The following is a 26,307-nucleotide window of genomic DNA, read 5'->3' as shown; positions in this document are numbered from 1 at the left end:
GACCAAGTCAAACTTCAATATATACATGAACGTTTGTACCTAAACAGGCGTGGATCAAGGAGGGTGTGGGCTAGGGCGATAGCTTCCTGATCAAGGTCCAGGGACAATTAGTAATGGTAGAGTAGAGCAAAGTAAAAGGGTGTGGGTAGGGGGAGGGGTTTATTTAATAGATACATTTATCACTCATTTATAACATTTTTCCCCTTTTTTTTGGGGGGGGGGGGGGGGTCACAATCTCTTGTCTCTTGGTCCACATGAAAACTTTATGGCGTTGAGGGAAAATGATGACATTTTCCTGAAATCTCAACTTAACCAGTCTCCATAATTAAGTAATTTGTCACTTATTAATATATGTAAGTGTAAGTGCTACAATATTTCATATTTTGTCATACATGTATGTAGCCTCATCGCCTGGTTCAAGTTCAAGTTCTTTATTACTTTGAGTCGTTCGACTCACCAGTCGCCAAAGTAACAAAATTTGTGATATTTACTGTGCAAAATACAAAATAACATTACACACACTCACAACACAATTACAAGTGCAACTATACCTATTTATAATAATTAGGTTCCTCTCGAATTTGCAAATTTTATATATTTCCCTAAGTTCGTTATTTCGTTTGCATTTTTCACACTCTATAATCCTTTCAATTTAAATTTGCTTGTTTTTTTAATATAATAAGTTATCAAAACAATTGCTCGCAAATCAGAATGACATGATCTTTGTTTTGATATCGCCCTTTTTCTAATTTCATGTTATGAGGAGGTTGTTGTTTTTTTATTTCTTTCAGATATTCTTTTTGTATGGGTTTACGCATGTAGTTTTGTAGATCAAAATGATCGTAAATATATCTATAAAAAATTGCTTTTGAGAATATTCTATTTTTTTCTGCACATTCTTCTCTAAAAATATCAATAAACCTTTCTTTAATTAATAAATAAATCTTGTTGTCGTTAATATGATATTTCCAAATATACCCTAGGCCAGTTTAATCCCAGCCTCTGATATACAATGTCCACTGTGTAACTTGCTAAAGGCGCTTAGTGGTACTAATTGGTCAGCTGTAAAAGGTCAATTATCTTTTTCATTGAACCATGTAAGTTCATAGGTACACTAGCCCGGAACCGCTTGACTGATTTTTGACACCTTTATAATTACCACACACAGGGAGGTTACTCCGTTATCAAACTTACTTTATACAGAGACGTATTGTAATATATACGTCTCTGCTATAGACAACAAGGAATCACACTCTTTTTTCTCAGGAACTCAGTCACATGATGACAATAAAGTTATCTACATAATGATTTTTTTTAATGATTACTGAAAAATATCATCATTTTTAATCTGATATGAAAAGTTTGTTACGTATTAGGGTTAGTATTCAACCTTGCTCGCTGATAGCAGAACTCACGATAGATTATCTAAAATAACAATAGATTAGTTTTAAAACAAAACATCTACGTGAGAAGTTAAATATCCTAATAAGGGACATTTTTTTTTTATTAAATTAGTAATTCCAAGTTAAATATTAGTTTACCTTGGTTAAGTCACTGTTATGAAATGTAATTGTGCCTGGGGCTGTCATTTCCTGATCGAGGGACAGCCAAAGTATCTTACCTGTAGGTTTTTACCTTGAACTGATTTACCTGTATACAGATGTACGTGATGGATAGACAATGAACTTGATTAATTGACATGGACTTAATTGCCTTGAAATCAAAGAATGTGACCTTGATCAGGTACAGCACATCAGAATCCAATGTGACCACAGGTGAATGGTCAATGCATTATCACTGCCTAGAGTCTCAGGTATATAGGATAACATATTGAAAGAAATGTATCTGTCAGCGGGTAGTCATGTTGCTCTAACAACCTTAATAACGAACACTAAAGTTGTTTATACCTTAAACAAGGGACAGGTCATTACCACATGGCCGAAAATGCTACGCAAGTGCTCCGCAAACGGTACGGAAATGCTACGCAAACGGTACGCTGAAAGTGGAACAGCGAACGTGTACGGGTCTGTACACTAGAGTTATATAGTGTTTTGCGTCCCTGCATGTAGGGCGTAAGAAAGCTATCTGCTGTCCCATTACATGATCGCAAGAGGCGTCTAAATTTGGGATCTTATCTTTTCTCTTCTTTCTAAACAACTTTCTTCTTTTTCCAAATGTCTCCCTTGAAAATGCCTCACTTTTAGCCTTTAGCTGAGCATTCGCCCTTGTGAGAAAGGCGTTGGGTTCTGTCCCCTAGCCGAGACATACCAGAGTCTGTAAAAATGGTAGTTTCTACTCCTGCTTAACGCTCAGCAATTTAGGAGTGAAATTCACACATTAGTTGTAATTTAGGTTACGCACGATGTGTAAAGCTAACAACTTTGATGTTGCACTAAACTAAAAACAATGTAAAGCATATAACAGAAAATGTAACAATTGTACCATTTCTGTAGCATACCCTGCATCAACCCTCCACCCATCTCGGGTTGGTTTGACTTTATTTTGTTTAACGTCCTATCAATAGCTAGGGCAAATGACATGTCTCCATGCGTGTATGTGTGCATACATGCGTGTATGTGTGCCGGAGCCAGGGTATGCTTTTGTATTTATCTCCTTGCCGGAGGTGTTGTGTAAAGTACGCCTAGTGCGATTAGAGTTGCCTCCCTTCTATGTAATGATTGCCTCCCTTCTTTAATGATGTTGCCCATGCGCACTTATAATAAATGAAGCTTGACCGGCAGCCATGTTCTTGTTGTCACTGAGCCTAACATGGTGTCAGACTAAATCGGGGTAATGGACAAGTTACCGCCGCCACCGCCCCTGAATCTCTCCGGCAATTTAGCGGAAAACTGGCGTAGATTCAAGCAGCAATATGAAATCTACGAGGCAGCGTCGGGGGTGGACCAGAAAGAGGGAAAAGTCAGGGCGATGACCCTACTCCACGTGGTCGGAGCTGAGTGCCTGGAAATTTACAACAAGTTTACCTGGGCGAATGATGAAGATAAGTACAAAATCGTTGAAATCTATCAACAGTTTGCAAATTACTGCAATCCTAGGAAAAATATAACGTATGAAAGGCAAATGTTTTTCACCCGTAATCAGCGAGAGGGAGAGAAATTTGAGAAATTTGTAACTGATTTGAGAAACAAGGCTTCGACATGTGAGTTTGATACACTAAAAGAAGGCCTTATTCGTGACAGAATAGTTTGTGGGGTTAGAAGCGATGCTGTTCGTTCTAGGCTGTTACGAGAGAAAGACTTGACATTACAGAAATGTATTGACATTTGTCGAGCAGCGGAAGCAAGTGAGGTTCAGCTTAAAGAGTTGAATGATGAAAAGGTCGTCCATGCAGTTAAGCCTAATAAGCGTGATAAGCATAAGTCTCAGCTGGCTACTCAGAGTAGACCGCAGAAGTTCAGCAACACACCGAGGAAGCCACCGCCTTTTAAACAATCTAACGCTCGTAATAACTGTAGATTTTGTGGTAAATCACATCCTAGAGGTCCAAAATACTGTCGGGCTTACGGAAAACAGTGTGACAAGTGTAAAAAGATGAATCATTTTGCACATATGTGTGAACAGGATCTACACAGAAATCAAGGCACAGGCAAGGTACACACGTGTACAGTAGACTATTCTGATAGTGACTCTGACAACGTCGCGTCGGATTCGTTTTTCATCGGTACGGTACATGATCGCAGTACAAAGGCTACAGATACTACGGATGAGTGGTTCGTCAACACCAAGATCAACAGAACGCGTGTACTGTTCAAAATCGACAGCGGTGCACAGTGTAATGTGCTGCCTAAACACCTTTGTGAAAAGGCCGGGGTTACTCAATTTCGTAAATCGAGGGCTAACCTGGTATCGTACACAGGACACCGTATCAAGACCATAGGTAAAGCTGACATTGTCTTAGATTACCATGGAAAGTACTACATGATTGAGGTACAAGTTGTTGATGATAATGCCGTCCCAGTTCTCGGACTTAACAGTTGGGTTCAAATGGGGTTAATTAAGCGTGTATGTACAGCTGACCGGAAACTTACACTTGATGAGATCAAGGCCAAGCATAGAAAAATATTCAAGGGTATTGGATGCATACCTGGCGAGCACAAGATTGAGATCGATGACAGCGTGCCCCCGTCGTGCAACCTCCGAGAAAGATTCCTCATTCGCTCCGTGACAAAGTTAAGGCTCAACTTAAGAAAATGGAGGAAGCTAAAATTATCACCAAGGTTCAGCAACCTACGAAATGGGTCAATCCTATTGTAATAGTACGGAAACCAAACGGGAACGTCAGGATATGTCTAGATCCACGTAACTTAAATAAAGCCATTAAGCGGGAGCACTATCCCTTGAAAACAGCTGAAGATGTTGCTGCAAATCTCAAGTCTGCGAAAATATTTACAAAACTTGATGCTTCATCCGGATTTCACCAGATTAAGCTTGCTGAAGAAAGCACATGGCTTACAACTTTTAATACGCCATTCGGAAGATACAAGTATGAAAGACTTCCTTTCGGTATCACATCGGCTCCGGAAGTGTTCCAGAGAACTCTTACCCAAATATTTGAGAATGTGGAAGGTTGTGAGGTCATCATGGATGATATTCTGGTGTGGGGCTCAGACATGGATGAGCACAATAGAAGAGTAGAAATTGTACTCAACAAATGTGAAGAGGTTGATCTACGTTTGAATTCTGACAAGTGCAAGTTTGGAAAAACTGAGGTAGAATATGTTGGTCATATTTTTGAAGACCAGGGTCTCAAACCCAGTGACGAGAAGATACAGAGCATCTTAGAAATGCCTATTCCCGATGACAAGAAAGCATTACAAAGGTTCTTAGGCATGGTTAACTACCTGAGTAAATTCATACCAAACCTTTCTACCATTAATCAACCTTTGCGTGAACGTTTGGAAAGCAAAGTGTCGTGGCATTGGATAGAACGACATCAAACAGCATTTGACACACTCAAGCAAGCGCTAACACAGGCACCTGTACTCAAGTACTTTGACGTCAACGCAGAAATCACCATATCGGTCGACGCTTCTTCATATGGATTAGGAGCTTGCCTAATGCAGAACTCTCAACCAGTGGCCTATTCCTCAAGGTCCCTAAGCAGTGCTGAACGTAACTACGCACAAATAGAGAAGGAAATGCTGGCCATTGTGTTTGGTTTAGCTAAATTTCACCAGTACGTTTACGGTAAAGAAGTTACTGTGGAATCGGACCACAAATCGCTTGAGAGTTTGTTCAAAAAACCCTTATCTCAGGCTTCCCAGCGCATTCAACGTATGATGCTAAAGGTTCAACAATATGATCTCAAGGTCAAATATTGTCCCGGTGAAACGCTACACATTGCAGATACCTTAAGCAGAGCACCTGTTCATTGTACAGCCAGCAGCGATATCTGTGAAGAGTTTGAAGTTCATGTCATGCTAAACATCAGTCAACATAAAACGTTGGAGTTTATAGCTGAAACTAACCGCGACCCTGTGCTGTCAAAGGTCAAGGACATGGTCTTAAACGGCTGGCCTAATGACAGATCAAAATGTGACAAAGATGTTTTAGATTATTGGAACATTCGTGGTGAGCTGTGCATTTGTGATGGCTTACTACTTAAGGGTGATCGTATCGTTACACCGTCGAGCATGCGCGATGAAATGATGAGTAAATTGCATCATAGTCACCTAGGCATTGAGAAGTGTATGTCGCGTGAACAGGAATCTGTATTTTGGCCTGGACTCAGAGCTCAACTTCAAGAGAAAATTGCTAAGTGTGGTACGTGTAATCGTCATCAGAATAAACAGTCAAGGGAACCGCTGAAACCACCCCCAGTGCCTGACAGGCCATGGCAAGTGCTAGCGTCAGATTTGTTTCATTTCAATGGTGAAAAGTACATCATGCTAGTCGACTACTATTCGAAATTCTTCGAAATCAACCAGCTTACAGATGGAAAGAGCAGTACCGTAATTCACTGTCTAAAACAGCAGTTTTCACGTCATGGTATACCAGAAACACTCAAGACTGACAACGGTCCAGAGTATGCTTGTGAGGAGTTCAGTAGGTTCACAGCGTCATATGGAATCGAACACATAACCTCCTCTCCACGGTACGCCCAAAGTAATGGTTTAGCAGAGCGCACTATACAAACTGTAAAAAAAACTGCTGAGAAAAGCATATGAGGATGGGAGAGATCCCTACCTAGCTATTCTAGAGCTACGCAACACCAAGGTTTCAGGGCTTGATATGTCTCCTGTTGAGTTATTGATGGGAAGGAAAACCAGAACAGTTTTGCCAACCGGAACTTTGCTACTCAAGCCACATTATGACACAACAAAAGTCAAATATCAGCTACAGGAGAAACAGATGCAAAATAAGAAGTGCTATGACAGATCGTCAAGGTCACTACCTGATTTGAAACCTGGAGATGTTGTGAGAATGCGAGATGATAATTCTAATACTTGGGAACCAGCTCAAGTTGTCAAGGAATCTGGAGAACCGAGATCCTACATTGTGCGTAACAACAATAACAAGTTCTACAGAAGGAATCGTCGCCATCTCTTAAAAACGCAGGAAAATCATAGAGAATCATGTGTAATCGAACTTCCATCCACTTTGCCAGATACCTCGTCAACTACGCCATCTCCAGATGATATCGATCAGAGTTTGAGTTCGAACCCAGAACCTAGTGCTAACAGTACTGTCAGTTCACCACCAACCATTGAACAACCGCGCATCAGTCGAGTCAGTGGTCGAGTGATTAACAGACCTCAGATTTGATAGTTAGACAGGTAGATAGTGTCCGAAAGAGGCAGAATAATCCTCTTATCTACCTCTGAGCGGGTAGGATACCTAAGCTCAGTTAGTTTTGGTTAAATCTTATTGTAAATATGTTATAATTCATTTCTTGATGAACTGTCGACATTAGTAATCAAGTTATAAGTTCATTCAGTTCCATATTGATCATTTATTGAATTGAATACTCAAGACCAGTCAAATTGATTTAAAATTTTAATTTTATTCAATCAACCAATTTCAAGTGACAATGGATTTCCAGTGAAGTTACATTCTTAACATTTCATACCTATATGAGAACTGTGCTAAAATAGTTTGAATTAAGTTCAATTTTACATTTCATTGCAATTAATTGATATCTGGTAAAAACATCTAATTTGCAATTGCATTTGAAATAATTATATTTCTAATTGTTTTATCATCATTGAATGATATACATGTATTTCATTTCATATATATAATTCAAAGCTAAAAGGGGAGTTGTTGTGTAAAGTACGCCTAGTGCGATTAGATTTGTCTCCCTTCTATGTAATGATTGCCTCCCTTCTTTAATGATGTTGCACATGCGCACTTATAATAAATGAAGCTTGACCGGCAGCCATGTTCTTGTTGTCACTGAGCCTAACAGGAGGCACCCAGCACAGCATTTGGCCAGGTACATTATACTGACAACGGATGAACTAGTTTTTGCCATTTTCCTAAATGCCAAACGTTAATCAGAGAATAACAACTAGAAAGGAAGACGCTAGGAAACATAAATGGTTTTTAGAAGAAGAGAGAAATATAAAAGTCAAAAATATTTTAATGATTGCAGCAGATTTATTTTGTTCGCTTTCGTTTCTTAATGAAGAGGGCACAAAAGCAAATATCAAATTCTGCAGGGGGATTCCGCATTAGTCGAATCTTACGATACATGCAGTTGGGTAACAGCAGGTTTATTCCTTTTCTCGATCCCCTACCTTCAAGGGTGACCATCTTGTGATTCAAGCCCCTCGGGCTAAGGCATTTGTATCAACTGTATCTCTTTTCCAACAATTATGAAACAAGTTTATTCCATTTTATACATTAATCACTCTTGATGGCTCAGATGTGGAAGAAAGTTGAAGTACCCGAATAAAACCTACGTAGTCAATACCATCTCACGTCCGATCAGGGAATCAAATCACCGGCTGTGAAAGCGATAAGACATGACAATGGGTATATATTTAAAATACTATCAAACGAACCCATCTCGAATGTTGAAATGAGTTTTGATGTTTCTGTTTGATTTTGAAAGAAAACACTAAAGATAACAATAGCAAGATGTATATATTCATGGGATGTTTAACGTTATACGTGTTGCGTTCATTCTGAAATTGATCAATAATCTGAGTACAAAAACAAAACAAAATTGGAAATAAAATACTGCTCTTTTCATCAAAATGAGATTGACTCAAGTTATCTGAATAAATGATTTGGACTGATCTAATATTTCGTAATTTAAGCACATGTTTTACCCATTTGAATGCACAATGCGATTTTACAAAAACAATTTTGATTGTAATGTTTTAACATCACAAATGTACTCATTTGCGCGCGTGTGAGATCTTTATATAAATGCAGTTTGTTTTTTGGTTTAACACACTATATTTCCTCCTTAGTAATATTTGAAACGTAGCAGGTTGTCAGCACAATATTGTATATAAAAACTAGATATTGGACAAGCATACGGAAATTATATAAGGGAGTGTCCATGGATTTTTCGTACATTCACACTATCGAATGCAAATTTAGTATTGTATAATTCTGGCTGGGTTTCAGTCGTGTCTCCAGGCCAATCACCGTTAAGTGTACTATTAGAGCAAGAGAAACTAATAAATTGCATAAATCTCAATTCTCTCTGTAGATCGACTGACCTTTAACAATGAATGTCAGATTTTGTTTATGCCTGGTACATGTAGCATACATTTTTTTTGCCTAATTATACCAGTTAACGACGGGATTTTTACTGATAAGATGTGGGCAAGTTTTAAATATTCGAGCAGCTAACCTGTACAGTCAGGCTTATAAATATATATCCTGTATTTAGAAATGATGATAATATTATTTAATATTTCCTTCTACTGAACGATTTAGACAAACCATTTAGCAACTCGTGTCTGAATTGTTTATACTGCAAACATTCGACCGACACTTACTGGAATATAATCAAACATCAAAAACGACAAATTTCATGATATGGTCATAGTGTTCCTAACAACGAGTTTTGGGATTAGCAGCAGGAAATATTAACCATCTCCGAAATGGGGTTTTTATGCGACAAAACATTTGCCTGTTTTACCACAGCTCATGCCTTAATTTTTCAACTGTTTACCATGTTCATCTGTCTGTCGCAAGTACGTGTATTTCATTGTAATGTGGAAATTACTGGCTGGTCCCCTGCAAGTCATGAATAGATAGTAACATACATTTGCTTGTACTTAGTAGCCTGGTGGTCGATAACATCGGTCATAAAGACACGTCAAACCGTGATAATTCGAGGTACTTCTAGTAAGGTATGCCATATGTTGAAACTTCTGTACTTTATCGATGAAGAATCTTTGTGTAAAGATCTTTAACATTGTTTTGTACTTACAATGATGCCCATTGCCTATACCAGTGGGACAGTTACACAGGTGATTTTGTTTTAGGGAAAGTCACGTTTCCGATAAAAGTTGTGTTTTACTGGCTAGGTACACTCTACAGATGATTGTCTTCTTTAACTGCTTCAGACCTGCTTACATTACTCACTCGGAGACCTCGTATTCACTACTGTTTTTCTTTGCCTTGTCTAGATATAGTATACGCATCAATAAAAATCAAGTGTAAGCATTCTGCATACTTGCAGAGACATTTTGTATTGGTTGTTACACAAGTTGTGTTAATTTGCTTTTACTTTTGTCACAACAATAAACTCTGATTTTGTTTAAACCTAGTTCTATTCAAAAACTGAAAAGAAATTTGTATACGCTGTTAAGTACCAAATGTTGCTAAATTAATATGACTGTGACGTAGAACTGTTGTGTACATTACCACGACTTTTCAATATGGACTTTATTTACAAAAGAACATTTCCGTAATTTAAGCACATGTTTTTAACCATTTGAATGCACAATGCGATTTTACAAAAACAATTTTGATTGTAATGATTTAACATCACAAATATACTCATGTGCGCGCGTGTGAGATCTTTATATAAATGCAGTTTGTTTTTTGGGTTAACACACTATCTTTCCTCCTAAGTAATATTTGAAAAGTAGCAGGTTGTCAGCCTATTTTCTATATAAAAACTAGATATTGGACAAGCATACGGAAATTATCTAAGAGTTCACACTATCGAATGCAAATATAGTTTTGTATAATTTCAGTCATGCCTCCCAGCCAGTCACCGTTAAGTTTACTATTAGAGCAAGAGAAAATAATAAATTGCATAAATCTCACTTCACTCCGTAGATCGACTGACCTTTAAGGATGTACTCTTCTGAGGTTTCAGTCACGTTCAAGTCTCGTTTTGATCTGGTGTAACGTTTTTTTTTAATATTTAACAAATTAAGATAGGTATAATAATAGCACACACACATCTGAAAAACATGTAAGCAAAACTAGATGTCTGTTGTGTGTAGAACAATTTTTACAAGAATTTTTAAAAAATGACCAAATTGGTGGCCATTTTAAACAAGTGTATTTATGTGAATTTCTTGCCTTCACAAAGGGCCAAAACTTCACTTTTTTTGACACTAGATTGATTACTTAAATTGTCATTGTGTCACCATTTTTAACTGTAGCAGGTTCAATTTTGCTGTACAATTTTATAATGTTCAATTTGATTAAATAATATGCAAAAAAGTGGAAAGTTATTTATTATTGATATATTTTTTTACATATTAGGGTAACTGAAGCACTTTTGATTTTTGACCTCGAAAAGGTGAAACATAACACAAATAATAATGGGACAAAAAAAAAGCACACCGACCCCCCATTTTTGTGTCTGTTTTAGACAGAGAAACACATTTTCTTTTGATTCATTGAATACTTAAAAAAGTTTAATACAGGATATTTTTATATCAAGCGTTTAATCTGCAAAAAATGGTGAAAAATGTGCATTTTGTCATTAAAAAATAAGGGGTAGGGGTAACTAAAATCGCATTTCTGAGTAAAATGAATAAGATTAAGAAATTTTACTTCCATAGTTTCAAAGAAAATAATATTTTTATCAATTCGACAAACATTCATACATATCTGATAACACACTTTAAAGAAATTGTATGAATTTGTTCTGCAAATGGGCAAAACCCGAAAATTCACCTAAAATCACATATTGTGTTAAATTGGTATCTTTGGCCGATCATAGCACAAACACGAGCACAGGAAATTTTTGACTTCTCAGAGGTGTACATCCTTAATCAATGAATGTCAGACTTTATATAAATGCAGTTTGTTTTTTGGGTTAACACACTATCTTTCCTCCTAAGTAATATTTGAAACGTAGCAGGTTGTCAGCACAATATTGTATATAAAAACTAGATATTGGACAAGCATAAGGAAATTATATAAGAGAGTGTCCATGGATTTTTTCGTACATTCACACTATCGAATGCAAATTTAGTATTGTATAATTCTGGCTGGGTTTCAGTCGTGTCTCCCGGCCAGTCACCGTTAAGGGTACTATTAGAGCAAGAGAAACTAATAAATTGCATAAATCTCAATTCTCTCTGTAGATCGAATGACCTTTAATCAATGAATGTCAGATTTTGTTTATGCCTGGTACATGTAGCATACATTTTATTTTGCCTAATTATACCAGTTACCGACGGGATTTTTACTGATAAAATTTGGGCAAGTTTTATATATTCGAGCAGCTAACCTGTACAGTCAGGCTGATACATATATATCCTGTATTTAGAAATGATGATAATATTATTTAATATTTCCTTCTTCTGAACGATTAAGACATCTCTTATGTCGACTATCAGTATAAAAACCATTTAGCAATTCGTGTCTGAATTGTTGATACTGCAAACATTCGACCGACACTTATTGGAATATAATCAAACATCAAAAACGACAAATTTCATGATATGGTCGTAGAGTTCCCAACAACGTGTTTGGGGATTAGCAGCAGGAAATATTAACCATCTCAGAAACGGGTTTTTTTATGCGACAAAACATTAGCCTGTTTTACCACAGCTCATGCCTTAATTTTTCAACTGTTTACCATGTTCATCTGTCTGTCGCAAGTACGTGTATTTCATTGTAATGTGGAAATTACTGACTGGGCCCCTGCAAGTCATGAATAGATAGTAACATACATTTGCTTGTACTTAGTAGTCTGGTGGTCGCTAACATCGGTCATAAAGACACGTCGAACCGTGATAATTCGAGGTACTTCTAGTAAGGTACGCCATATGTTGAAACTTCTGTACTTTATCGATGAGGAATCTTGGTGTAAAGATCTCATAAGCGAATCTTTAACATTGTTTTGTACTTACAATGATGCCCATTGCCTATACCAGTGGGACAGTTACACAGGAAATTTTGTTTCAGGGAAAGACACGTTTCCGATGAAAGGTGTGTTTTACTGGCTAGTTACACTCTACAGATGATTGTCTTCTTTAACTGCTTCAGACCTGCTTACATTACTCACTCGGAGACCTCGTATTCACTACTGTTTGTCTTTGCTTTGTCTAGATATAGTATACGCATCAATAAAAATCAAGTGTAAGCATTCTGCATACTTGCAGGCCCATTTTTTATTGGTTGTTACACAAGTTGTGTTCATTTGCTTTTTCTTTTGTCACAACAATAAACCCTGATTTTGTTTAAACCTAGTTCTATTCAAAAACTGAAAAGAAAACTATATACGCTGTTAAGTACCAAATGTTGCTAAATTAATATGACTGTGACGTAGAACTGTTGTGTACATTACCACGACTTTTCAATATGGACTTTATTTACAAAAAAACATTTCCGTGATTTAAGCACATGTTTTACCCATTTCAATGCACAATGCGATTTTTCAAAAACTTTTTTGAAATAAATGCAGTTTGTTTTTTTGGTTAACACACTTTCTACCACAATACGCTGTGTTATTCCACTCTCAGATCATTGTATAAACACGCAGACTGTTAGATAAATATGAGTTATATACCACACTTGGTATATGACCTTCAAGAGTTTTGATTGGTCGAGAAGATGAACTTTGACCGGGAAGACTTTTTCCACGTGCTTTTTGTCACCTGCTGTTTTTTTACGTCGTCGGCTGTCAACATCCGACAATGTTGGTGACTTTGTGAGGTTATGCGGAACCCTGGGTTATTAAGGCAATATTAAAAGATGATACTTATGGATTTGACCGCTAGTTTCAGGCAAAATTGCTACAGCCGCTCGATATCGTTTCGACGTCACACCGTCGCGTGTCCAGGTCGTGAAACCAAAACAAGATCTGTCACAGTGTCTGGAAATATTTCGTTCTCCCAACGTCCCATTATCGCTATTTAGACGGTCTGACTATGGCTGATCTTTCACTTTAAACGTCAACCATAGAACCGTTACGAAGATTGACAGCGATAAGTTCGTCTACAACGGTTCATCACTTGGCGGGAGGCAGACTTCGTACGATATGCTTACGCGCATATAGTCCGTGGTTAATTTATATAAATTATTACAATACTGCTACTCTCAATATTTAAAGTCATTTATCTATTTTATTTTTTCACGAAGAAGTTCCCGAAACATTAAGTTTGACAATAATTAAAATTGTAAAAAAATAAATCATTTTTGAATATTAATGAGTGACTTTTTACATATGGGTAATAATATATATGTTCATGAGATTGTGGTAGAAACAGATCACACGACTCGTGGTTGCTGAGTATGGTATTTGTTTCACTCTCGTTAGTTCATTTTCAAAAGTTACAGAAAGACACTCGCTAAAGCTCGTGTCTTTTGTAACTTTTGAAAATGAACTAACTCGAGTGAAATAAATACCATATTCAACAACCACTCGTTGTGTAACCTCTATCTCTTTCCTCCTAAGTAACATTTGAAACGTAGCAGGTTGTCAGCACAATATTGTATATAAAAACTAGATATTGGACAAGCATACGGAAATTATATAAGGGAGTGTCCATGGATTTTTCGTACATTCACACTATCGAATGCAAATTTAGTATTGTATAATTCTGGCTGGGTTTCAGTCGTGTCTCCAGGCCAATCACCGTTAAGTGTACTATTAGAGCAAGAGAAACTAATAAATTGCATAAATCTCACTTCTCTCCGTAGATCGACTGACCTTTAATCAATGAAGGTCAGATTTTGTTTATGCCTGGTACATGTAGCATACATTTTATTTTGCCTAATTAAAACAGTTACTGATGGGTTTTTTACTGATAAGATTTGGGAAAGTTTTATATACTCGAGCAGCTAACCTGTACAGTCAGGCTTATACATATATATCCTGTATTTAGAAATGATGATAATATTATTTAATATTTCCTTCTACTGAACGATTAAGACATCTCTTATGTCGACTATCAGTATAAAAACCATTTAGCAATTCGTGTCTGAATTGTTTATACTGCAAACATTCGACCGACACTTATTGGAATATAATCAAATATCAAAAACGACAAATTTCATGATATGGGCGTACATGTAGTGCTCCTAACAACGAGTTTGGGGATTAGCAGCAGGAAGTATTAACCATCTCAGAAACGGGTTTTTTTATGCGACAAAACATTAGCCTGTTTTACCACAGCTCATGCCTTAATTTTTCAACTGTTTACCATGTTCATCTGTCTGTCGCAAGTACGTGTATTTCATTGTAATGTGGAAATTACTGGCTGGTCCCCTGCAAGTCATGAATAGATAGTAACATACATTTGCTTGTACTTAGTAGTCTGGTGGTCGCTAACATCGGTCATAAAGACACGTCGAACCGTGATAATTCGAGGTACTTCTAGTAAGGTACGCCATATGTTGAAACTTCTGTACTTTATCGATGAGGAATCTTGGTGTAAAGATCTCATAAGCGAATCTTTAACATTGTTTTGTACTTACAATGATGCCCATTGCCTATACCAGTGGGACAGTTACACAGGAGATTTTGTTTCAGGGAAAGACACGTTTCCGATGAAAGGTGTGTTTTACTGGCTAGTTACACTCTACAGATGATTGTCTTCTTTAACTGCTTCAGACCTGCTTACATTACTCACTCGGAGACCTCGTATTCACTACTGTTTGTCTTTGCTTTGTCTAGATATAGTATACGCATCAATAAAAATCAAGTGTAAGCATTCTGCATACTTGCAGACCCATTTTTTATTGGTTGTTACACAAGTTGTGTTCATTTGCTTTTTCTTTTGTCACAACAATAAACCCTGATTTTGTTTAAACCTAGTTCTATTCAAAAACTGAAAAGAAAAAGGTAAACGCTGTTAAGTACCAAATGTTGCTAAATTAATATGACTGTGACGTAGAACTGTTGTGTACATTACCACGACTTTTCAATATGGACTTTATTTACAAAAAAACAAAAAACGTTTCTGCAATTCCATCGGGCAATCCTTGTTTAACATTTTCAAATTTGTGATTCCATAAAATCAGCGTAAACGCTCACATTGTGAAAAACGAAATTCCCCCATAACTGAATTTCGAGTCTGGTTATAACAACAATTGTGAAAAACGAAATACCCCGATAACTGAGATTTCGAGTCTGGTAATAACAACAATGTCTTTTTGAGAATTGGGGCTGAATACCGAGTAAAGGAAGTGACTTTAATTAAGTTTATTAAAAAGCCTTAATTTCACTGTCATTTTATTCTATAGTCTTCAGAGAACATTGGTTGACATCACCAAATTGGTATAACTGATTGAATGTGTTTATGTATACAAATGGATTGTAATGAACTTTTATGACATATGATGGATATTGACGACATGCATATAAAAAGTGACTAAGATAAACTTCAGAGAGGTACCGTATCTGATGATGGATTTTTAGGGGTTCAACATATATATATTGCTACATCAACGTGCAGCAAAAACATAGTCATCATGCAACTAGCGAAATAATTTTATAATTACTGGAAATCTATGTTTTTTAATTCTAATAAATAATACACTTTTAATGCGGTCAATATCCGAAATTATGGACACAAGGTAATAATGTCTGAAGACAAAGCATGGACAAGAAGTTGTCTACACTAAGAGGTATTACGTTACAAAATAATTTTAGCAAAAAGCCACCTTGTCCATGTACAAAACTCTTTTTCACGAGTGAAGTTAATATTGTATAATTGGACAAACATCAATGTGCAGGCATGTAATATTAACGAGCCACGCTCGCGCAACGCTTTTCCAATAGCCTCCCCCGTATCGCAAGTGTAAACAAGGGAACTGTGTGTGCCCTGTCTATGACTACATTTTGTAATTACCTTTGTCAAGTAAGGAAACATGCATGCTGTTATACCAAAGTATTTGTAAATTACTTTTTCAATGAAACCATTTTTATATCTGTAGATCTGCATATTCGATATCTCTTAGAAACGCGATGCTCAAGATGAGCTCACCACTATAGTTGGACTTCATTAATGTTTATAATGCAGCGAATGTTGAGTTGATGTGTTGACGAGCGATGTCGATAGATAAGTGCTTAACATTGATTGAAATAAACATCATGTTTGACGTCAGTGTCCTGTGTTGATCGTCTGCTAAATTAACAAACCAGGACAATTACAAACGAAAACACAGCGACGGTTAAGCAGCGTCTAGGAGTTTCAGGCAGATAACTGAAGATAAGGTTTTCCGAGAACATGAATTATACCAAGGAGTTCACTTCATCAACCCCTACAAAAAGTCTGCTGAATAATTTGTACTAATAACGCTGTATAGTGGAAGAACCAGGTAAACCATCTTGAAGATGAGCCCAAATACTGTTATGATTACTGGGGTAGTCAGGAAGACGGGGCATCACGTGACAACATGTTTTACATTGGCACTACCCTAAAGACACAAAAACATTATTTTATTACATTTTATGTGGGAGAACAGATATAATCGATAAATATTAGTATATAATATTTCAACTTATTACTCTTAATTCGCCATTTTACTCCTGATTCAACAGTGTTGACCAACATATCCTACCTCCAGCACGCATACACAACACGCATGCAGAGGCACGTCCTTAAAAGACCTTTGCTGATGATTGAACATCAAACCCTTTAAAACCAACCAAAACTGTTCAAATTACACTAAAGCTAAAACTGCCTCATCATTTCTCACACGCGTTTTATATACCGCCATAATGAAAACACATATGATGATTATTTCTTTGCGTTTTGAGAAACATTTGTAGAAGAATAAAGCTACAATTGCTGTACGGTTTCTAATGAGCTATGAAAAAATATGTATAGGGTATGCAAAGGAATTTAAAATCGTCATTAAAAAAAACCCGGTTTAAATTGGGGGATAATAAAAAATACCAACTTAAAGGTGTTTTAAGTTAGATCTTTACATCCGTAGATGTGTGAAATTTGGTTTAAACAATAATGTTTCAATTTTCATAATGGTTTGTTTCATTGTGATATTGTATCACCCTTGTTGATTCCCTTTGTATTTATATGATTGCGAGAAGCAATGTTTAAGTGAAAACTACCAATCGTTAGAAATTCAGACGTGAAATATAGGTTTATGGATGTACGAAGATGATAATATGATTATTTAAAAAATAATAGAGGGTCTGTTGGATGTACTTTACTCCTAGAGACGCACGAAAATGGATATAGAAATGTTTCGTTTCCGCAAAGGGCTTCTTGCATATGTCGTTGAGATAACAACAACTGATAATTTGGAATTCAAACTGGATGATAACGGTATAAATAATCAAAGAGTACGTTCAAAAAACGCTAATGCGAAACCCTGTTAAAGCGCACATGTATATGTATTTGCCATGAGCCGACAAATTAACAAGTTAATTGTGCTATCCTAGAAGCCAAAATGATCAACATATATTTGTTAAGACAAGTGTGAAAGCTGGTCTTCGACAACTCTAAAGCATCATAGAAACGGACCCTCTACGAGAAAATTCCCAGCTCAACCTTTGAAGTGGTTAACAAAAGGTGTTATGTTGATGTGAATATAATTCTAAAAGCATCATAATCGGTGTTGTAAATGTTGATTTCGTTCTGTAATGGTTTTATTTTGTTTAATGTCCTATTTACAGCTATGGTCATTTAAGAACGTGCCTCCAGGTCTATGGTTGTATGTGTGCCGGAGGCAGGGTATGTTGGGGTATTACGTTGTACCATACCTCTTTGTGATAGCGAGGATCTGATGCCGATTTCATAGTGCTTTTTCACTTATAGCATGTAGGCTAATCGCAACAAATGGTGTAATCGTTGTCAGTATAATGTGGCCGGTTCGAAAACTCTTCCGAGTGTCTTCGGCATGACCTTCAGGGAGGTAGCACTATACAGTAGGCATCAGAACAGCGCTATCGTAAAGATGCAAGCACACAAACATACGGCCTCAAGCACTCAAACGTATGTATTTCTCACATGTGGGCACTTCCTGCAATGCGCGTAGCTGTTGATAGGACGCTAAACACAACTAGAACCGTTCGCTAAAAGATAACTAAAACCCGCTCCTATATACCCAAGAACTGTAAGATAAAGGCTTACTAAGGCAAAGTATTGCAAAGCAATCAATGATTTATTTATTTAGCTTTACACTTATTTAGTATATATATAGGTCACAGTGACATACTTCCTCTACTCCCTCTCCATGCCAATACATACTTGCATACCAAATCTTGTTAGTCCAGATGATTCGATATAAGATATGACTAAAAAAAACTTTTTAGAGGCCGATATCAAAGGTAAAAAACACTTCACAGTGACATTCATTTTGTATTTGACTTCCACCATAATATCCATACACAGATACCAAGATTTGTTTTGCTGACTAAAGGTATTAATAAAAGTTCAGTCAAAACAAGGATAGTCTTAGGTATCCCCCTATGCCGCCATATCACGAAATTGGAAATATGATAAAAAGGTATGATTCTACCGAAAAAGCACTCCTAAATGAAGATGTAATATTATATAATAAATAAAAGGTACACAACTACATAATGACTGCTGTAAGCTATCGTATCTGTAAAGTTTTGCTGAAATCGGTCTAGTAGTGTATGAAGAGTTGTCCGGACAAGGCTTTTTTCATAACTCATTTAAAAAGGTTATGAATGAAAAATTACTACATAGATGCACAACGTCATGGGGTAATTACCATATCTGTAAAATTTCATTGAAATAGGCCCAGTAGTTTACGACTCAAGCAGGCAGACAAAAGTTTTTCAACGAAGGGACATTACTCCTTACAAAGGGTCGGAATGACAAAAATACTACTTGCATGTACAATGTCAGGGTATAGTTACTATAGAAGAAGATGTCAGGACAACGATTTTTCGACAAAGGGCCATAACTCCAAAAACAAGCGTCAGATTAATCACACCTGGATTCACAACATCAGGAGGTATTTATTGTATTTGTACATTTTTGTTGAAATTAAACCGCTTGTATTGGAGGAGTTTTCCGGACACCTGGGTGGACAACATAAGTTGATAGTTATCATATCTGATATTTTCGTTAAAATAGGCCAAGTAGTTTTGGAAGAGTTGACAGGATAAGGATGTTTCAGCAAATGGTCATAATTCCGTAAAAGATCAAAATGAAAAATAATACCTGGATGCACAATATCGGGTAGTATTAATCATATCTAGAAATTTGCGTTAAAATCGGTCCATTATTTTAGATGGAGATGTCCGGACACATTTTTTTTCTATGGACAGACGGGCTGATTCCAGTACACCCCACTATCTTTGTTGAGGGGCGTATAACAAAACTATATATAGCAAGAGCCTTTAATCTGTCTTAGCTGATATCTCCATGTAATTCTATATTGACGTGGATGTAATGAAAATCAAAATGTTCAGGAATTATAGCTATAACTTTAACGGGTACAAGTAAGGAGTAAAATTGCCGTGATTAACGAAATTCTGCAGATGTTAAACAAGTGAGACTGTGCACTTTCACGATATCATTTTTGTCTCATTAACACCTTGCAATGCGGTCAAACACCAGGGTAATCTCGTGCAACTGCCTCTGTTGATCGAATTTTACCTAATCCAGATAGACACCTCTTTTTATATTTAACAAGGGACTAGATTATTTTTCAAAAAATGGAGGCAAAGTTTGACAATGGTTTTGATTTCTTGCAGAAATTTAATTATTCAGTGTCGAAGGGATCGTAGTAGCGTTTCTCCCGGGATGGCACAAAGTGCATAAACAGATAATAATCAAAATGTCGCCATTAATCCTTTATTCCAGTACGAACATATCGCAGCCTCCCAAAATACACACGCATACACTACACGCATGCATCTTGCACACAGGGGAGGCCGTCCTTAAATGACCTTAGCTGTTAATAGGACGTGAAACAAAATCAAACAAACAAACAAACAAACCAGTATCGCCATAATAACTACATATCTTAAATAATCAAACGAGATGAATAGTACCAGTAATGATACATATTCACAGCTAAAATTATCAAATATATAAATGATATCAAATAGTATCATTCCTCTATATTTTTAATTTACCCATGCATAACATATTTGGAGCTTGCCAGTTATATATGTTATTTTGATACAGTTTTGCCAGGTTTTTTTTATAAAGTACATTTGACACTACTGACGTCTTTCACACTGCGAGTCATGTTTATAACAGGGCGAAAGAGACAGGATTTCCTTTGCAAACGGTAGTTTTAAGTCACTCGAGACGGAGTGATAATTATAGATTATCACACTGTATTTTCAGGGTTTGCGGTGGCCTCTCGATTTTATCAACGTGCGAGCGATGAGAAAAGTGTTCGAACGACAAACACTAAAAATAATCTATTATAAACTATTTATCATCTATATACTACTTCCTTATAATTATATTTCTCCATTTAAAAAACTATACTCTGTGTTTTCCAAAGGACTTCTAAGATCAATGATCAACGATTTTTGAGAAAATACGTTCCCAAGTGCGTGAGAATGGAAAAAATCCGTCGTCCTCAACTTCCTCTCATACTGACAAACAATGACAATGCATTTTTCATGCTACCGGTAGGTGGTATAAAGTAGTATATAGATTAATAATGTGTTTTATCATAATACAGACTTTCATTACCCACTGTAAAATTGTGATCGTCGGGATGCAGTTTGATTTAATGAACATTCAGACCTTGACTCACCCCAATGGGCATGAGGGATAGGTCTTAAGATGTTTTATCAAAATTGTCTATTTCACTACCCCTTTTTAGCTCACCTGCTCGAAGGGCAAGTGAGCTTATGCCATGGCGCAACGTCCGTCGTCTGTCCGTCCGTCAACTTTTCCTTTAAAACACACCTGAGCGGCCCGGTAGAATTTGACTAAATTTGGTCTGGGGCATCCTGGGGCCAAGGGCACTCCATTTTGTATAAACGGCGGGTGTAGCCCCATTGGGAGTAGAGGGGTGGGGCCTAATAGGGGAAATAGAGGTAAAACTTTTAAAATCCTTCTGCTACCATAGGGATTAAGGGATTTTATCCGTCTTAGTCTGGTGCATCCTTGGTCCAAACGGACTCAATTTTGTATAATCGGTGGGAATGGGCCCCCTATGGACAGGTTGTTTGGGCCGAACAGGGGAAATAGAGGTAAACCTTTAAAATCCTTCTCCTATGATAGGGATTAAGGGATTTCATCCCAATTTGGTCTGAAGCACCCTTAGGCCAAGGACACTCAATTTTGTATAAACAGCGGATGTTGCTCCCCTTGGGGCAGAGGAAAGGGGCCCGATAGGGAAAACAGATAATAAACTTTAAAAATCCTTCTACTAGCGTAGGGATTAAGGGATTTTATTCCTATTTGGTCTGAAGCAACCTTATGCCAAGGGGACTAAATTTTGTATGAACGGTGGTTGTGGGCCCACTGGGGGCAAAGGCGTGGGGCCTTATAGGGAAAATAGAGGTGAAACTTTAAAATCCTTCTTCTACCATAGTGAGGTAGCACTATAAAGTCGGCATTAGTTCCGCGCTATCACAAGGAGACAAACACAAACATATCGCAACCTCCCAAATACACACGCATACACTACACGCATGCCTCTTTCACACAGGGGAGGCCGTCCTTAAATGACCTTAGCTGTTATTAGGACGTTAAACCAAACCAAACCAAACTACCGTAGGGATAAAGTTATGGGATTTTATCTCAATTTTGTCTGGAGCATTCTTAGGCTAAAGGCAATCAATTTTGTATAAGCGGTTGGTGTGGCCCCACTGGGGGCAGTGGAGCGTGGCCAAATAGGGAAAATAGAGGTAAAACCTTTAAAAATCTTGCTTTTACCATAGGGATTAAGGGATTTTATTATTATTTAGTCTGCAGCATCCTTGGTCAAAGGGTATTCAGTTTTGCATAAACGGTAGGTGTGACCCCTGGGGGCAGAGGGGTGGGCCAAATAGGGGAAATAGAGGTAAACCTTAAAAATCCTTCTACTTTCATAGGGATTAAGGGATTTCAATCCAATTTGGTTGGGGGATCATTTGGCAAAGGGGACTAATTTTTGTGTAAACGGTGGGTATGGCCCCTATGGCAGAGGGTTGGGGCCCAATATGGGAAATAGAGGTAAAACCTTTGAAATCCTTCTCCTGCAATGGAGGTTGAAGATTTTATCCAAATGTTGTATCCATCAAGTTGTCTAGTAGTGCTTGTTACTATTAGGATGTTTTCATTTAAACAAAATGACAACCAGGCCGCCATCTTTGATTTTGTCATTTGAAGTTTGTTCTCGCTATATCTCCCAAAATACTTGATGGATCTTTCTGAAATGCTATATGTAAATACAGTATCTACCAAGGAGTGCTATGTCTTTACTTCATATCGAGTACGTTAAACATGTATCCAGGTGAGCGATAAGGCCCTCTGGGCCTCTTGTTTTCTAACGGAAGGAGGAAAGTTTGACTACATTAAATGATATGGCTTTGTTGAATTCAATTTGTTTCTGAAAATTATCAGCTCTTTATATGCTATACGATTGTCGCTCCCGGAAATAATATTGTCGAGGTAACTGCCGTAAAAAAGTCATTTTTTATCTAAATGTACGATATGTTTTTGCTAAAACACAACAAACAACGATTAGATTAAAACTCATGTGACGGTAAGGGCCAATGAGCCTTTTGTTATCAACTTCATTCAAAGCTGCAGAATGTCTATTATAATACCGATGGAGCCACGGTTGAAAACATTTTCGATTTGATACTGGTACTTGCTGGTAAATATAGAAACCTACACAATAAAGGACACATCTTAACAGACAATCCTTTTTTTTCAAAATGGCGTCCGCCTTCATGTTTATAACAAAAAACATGACGTCATTTGAATATGAACATTACATTATAGAATATTTCAATTTCTACTCCAGTTTGACCAAACGTTGCCCGTTTTATTTGCCGTTGAAATTGACCAGATTAACATTGCCTTTGCGTGGGAGATAACTATTGATACTTTTTAAACTATAAGGATACCACTTGTACGACAGCTTTGTTGAAATTGTTCAAGCAACCAAAAACAATCAACAAACAAAATATTATCAGTTATTGCTACCGGTAGTGACAAGTCCTGTACTGCCCTAGAGCGTTTCCCTTCCGTTACCTAGTCTCTCTCTGGTTTCAGTGTCAACGCCCGTTACAAATCGAAAACAACGTGGATCACACATTCATGCGGTCCCGCCATATATGAAATGCAGTCGAACAGCCAACTGCCATATCAAAATGTTTCGTCCTTTCAAGCTACGTCTGGTTTTCTGTCTGATTCGACATTCAATAACTGCAGTTTCACATTCCGGAAGATGTAAAACTTTGAAATATAGCGGTTCTCCACTTCGAGCTAGTACAATGATGGCTACCGTAGACTATCAGCTGAGCAATGACGCATAGGAAAATTTGATACCAAAACGTATGCATTTAAAATATGTTTTTGTGTTTCGTTTTTTTTATAATTTGGCTGCATTAAACTATTGTCCCTGCAGGTAGGGCGTAAGAATTGTACCTGCTGCCCCCAATTGCATGATCGTAAGAGGCGACTAAATTTGGGACCTTATCTCTTCTCTCCTTTCTAAATAACTTTCTTCTTCCTAATGTCTCCCTTGACAATGCCTCACTTTTGGCCATTTGTTGAGCGTTCGCCCCTGTGAGGAAGGCTTTGGGTTCTGTCCCCTGGCCGAGACATACCAAAGTCTTTAAAAATGGTAGTTTCTACTCCTGCTTAACGCTCAGCAAATTAGGAGTGGGACGACTGGTTCGCCCGTTGTCAGTATAATGTGACCGGGTGGGGCGTCCTGCTGGGTGTCTTCGGCAGTATGTTTCAGTGAGGTAGCACTATAAAGTCGGCATCAGTTCCGCGCTATCACAAGGAGACAAACACGAACATATCGCAGCCTCCCAAAATACACACACATACACTACACGCATGCATCTTGCACACAGGGGAGGCCGTCCTTAAATGACCTTAGCTGTTAATAGGACGTTAAACAAAATCAAACAAACAAACAAACAAACAAGCATTAAACTATCATTATGATATACCTGCTTAACGCTCAGCAAATTAGGAGTGGGACGACTGGTTCGCCCGTTGTCAGTACAATGTGACCGGGGGGGGCGTCCTGCTGGGTGTCTTCGGCAGTATGTGTCAGTGAGATAGCACTATAAAGTCGGCATCAGTTCCGCGCTATCACAAGGAGACAAACACGAACATATCGCAGCCTCCCAAAATACACACACATACACTACACGCATGCATCTTGCACACAGGGCAGGCCGTCCTTAAGTGACCTTAGCTGTTAATAGGACGTTAAACAACCAAACAAACAAATAGTCTTTCAATGACGGAGTATATTTATTATATAACGTCAATAGGTAGACTTGCAAAAGTCCAGAATCTGGGACAAAGTATCATAATTGACAGTTTCAATTATTGAAAAAATCACATATTGATTGAAAAATAAGGTTTAAATCTTGCTTTGGTCGTCTTCATGGGGTGATGAAGTGGGTTGGTCTTGAACCAAATTCAAAATTCATTAAAGTTGTTCAATCCTCCATAATTGAATGTATTTTCATCGTCGAAGGCACTTTAATATTGTAATAAACAGACAATTGAATGGTTTCCTCTTTGCATACCAACTATATTCTATTAGTTTCATAGAATATGCTATTTTTTAAACTCGTTTTTAGCACTATCAATTTTATCTAGCTGATATATTTGACACTGTGATGTAAAAATAGAAGTACAATTATTGACCAGTTACACCAGTTCTTTCTATTCTTTACAGTCCCTGAAGGTAGGGCGTAAGAAGTGTACCTGCTGCCCCCATTGCATGATCGTAAGAGGCAACTAAATTTGGGATCTTATCTTTTCTCTTCTTTCTAAACAATTTTCTCCTCCTTATATCTCCCTTGACAATGCCTCACTTTTGGCCTTTAGGTGAGAGTTAACCCCTGTGACGAAGGTTTTAGGTTCTGTCTCTTGGCCAAGAAATACCAGAGCCTGTAAAAATGGTAGTTTCTACTCCTGCTCAGCAATTTAGGAGTGGGACAACTGGTTCGCCTGTTGTCAGTTNGGGGGTCCTGCTGGGTGTCTTTGGCAGTATGTTTTAGTGAGGTAGCACTATAAAGTCGGCATCAGTTCCGCGCTATCACAAGGAGACAAACACGAACATATCGCAGCCTCCCAAAACACAGACGCATACACTACACGCATGCATCGTGCATACATGGGAATGTCTTTAAATGACAATAGCTGTTGATGGGACGTTAAACAATACTAAACCAAACCAAACATTCAAAATCGGTGATAACTTGTTCTGATACAGAAGAAAAAACGGTAAAATAAGTGATATCTTTGAAATATCTTTGCTACATACACAACACTATTGACTATACTACTCTGCGATAAATATCTTTCGAAACGCACATTACCTGAAAAGAAAGTAGAAACGATAAAGTTGCGTTAAGCAGCGCATTCAAATTTGCTCTCTGGCCTTTGATTATCCGTGACGTCATTAGTTCCACCAAAAATTCATTCAGTATTATTTACGACTTTTGGATTAATAAATTCCCCCCGAATACAAGTTTGAAAGTTGATTTAAGCTAATTTGAGAGTGCCCATTAGAACAAACCGGTGTGAACTTCGGCTAAAACTCGGTTATACGCGAAAATTCAAAATGGCCACCACCTGGTTTCCGGTATGAAAAGAACAACACATATCTTTGGTTCTTTCTGTCAGTTTTTTTTTAATTATTTGTGGGTCTAAATAAATGCTTTTAGGAGAAAGAATTTCATATATCTTCGTTTGTACCACTTACGAGTCGATAAATCAGTTATCACTCGTTATCAGTATGAGAATACTT

The 26,307-nt window shown here is 37.4% G+C and overlaps 2 protein-coding genes across 2 annotated transcripts in view; one reads left to right on the top strand and one right to left on the bottom strand.

Moving 5' to 3' along the window:
* LOC110445342 (aquaporin-12B-like) overlaps positions 1 to 26,307 on the bottom strand; it is a 68,622-nt gene that overhangs the window by 8,499 nt on the left and 33,816 nt on the right. The gene's annotated exons all lie outside the window — the stretch shown is intronic.
* Positions 5,848 to 7,253, top strand: LOC110445343. The gene has a single exon (XM_021489904.1). The coding sequence runs from the start codon at positions 6,253 to 6,255 to the stop codon at positions 6,784 to 6,786; it is 534 nt and encodes a 177-aa protein (XP_021345579.1). The 5' UTR covers positions 5,848 to 6,252; the 3' UTR covers positions 6,787 to 7,253.

The sequence above is a fragment of the Mizuhopecten yessoensis genome, unplaced genomic scaffold, assembly GCF_002113885.1.
Source record: "Mizuhopecten yessoensis strain PY_sf001 unplaced genomic scaffold, ASM211388v2 scaffold2213, whole genome shotgun sequence".
Lineage (NCBI taxonomy): Eukaryota > Metazoa > Mollusca > Bivalvia > Pectinida > Pectinidae > Mizuhopecten > Mizuhopecten yessoensis.
Note: the sequence above shows the minus strand (reverse complement) of the source record. Positions and strands in the feature narration are given on the sequence as shown.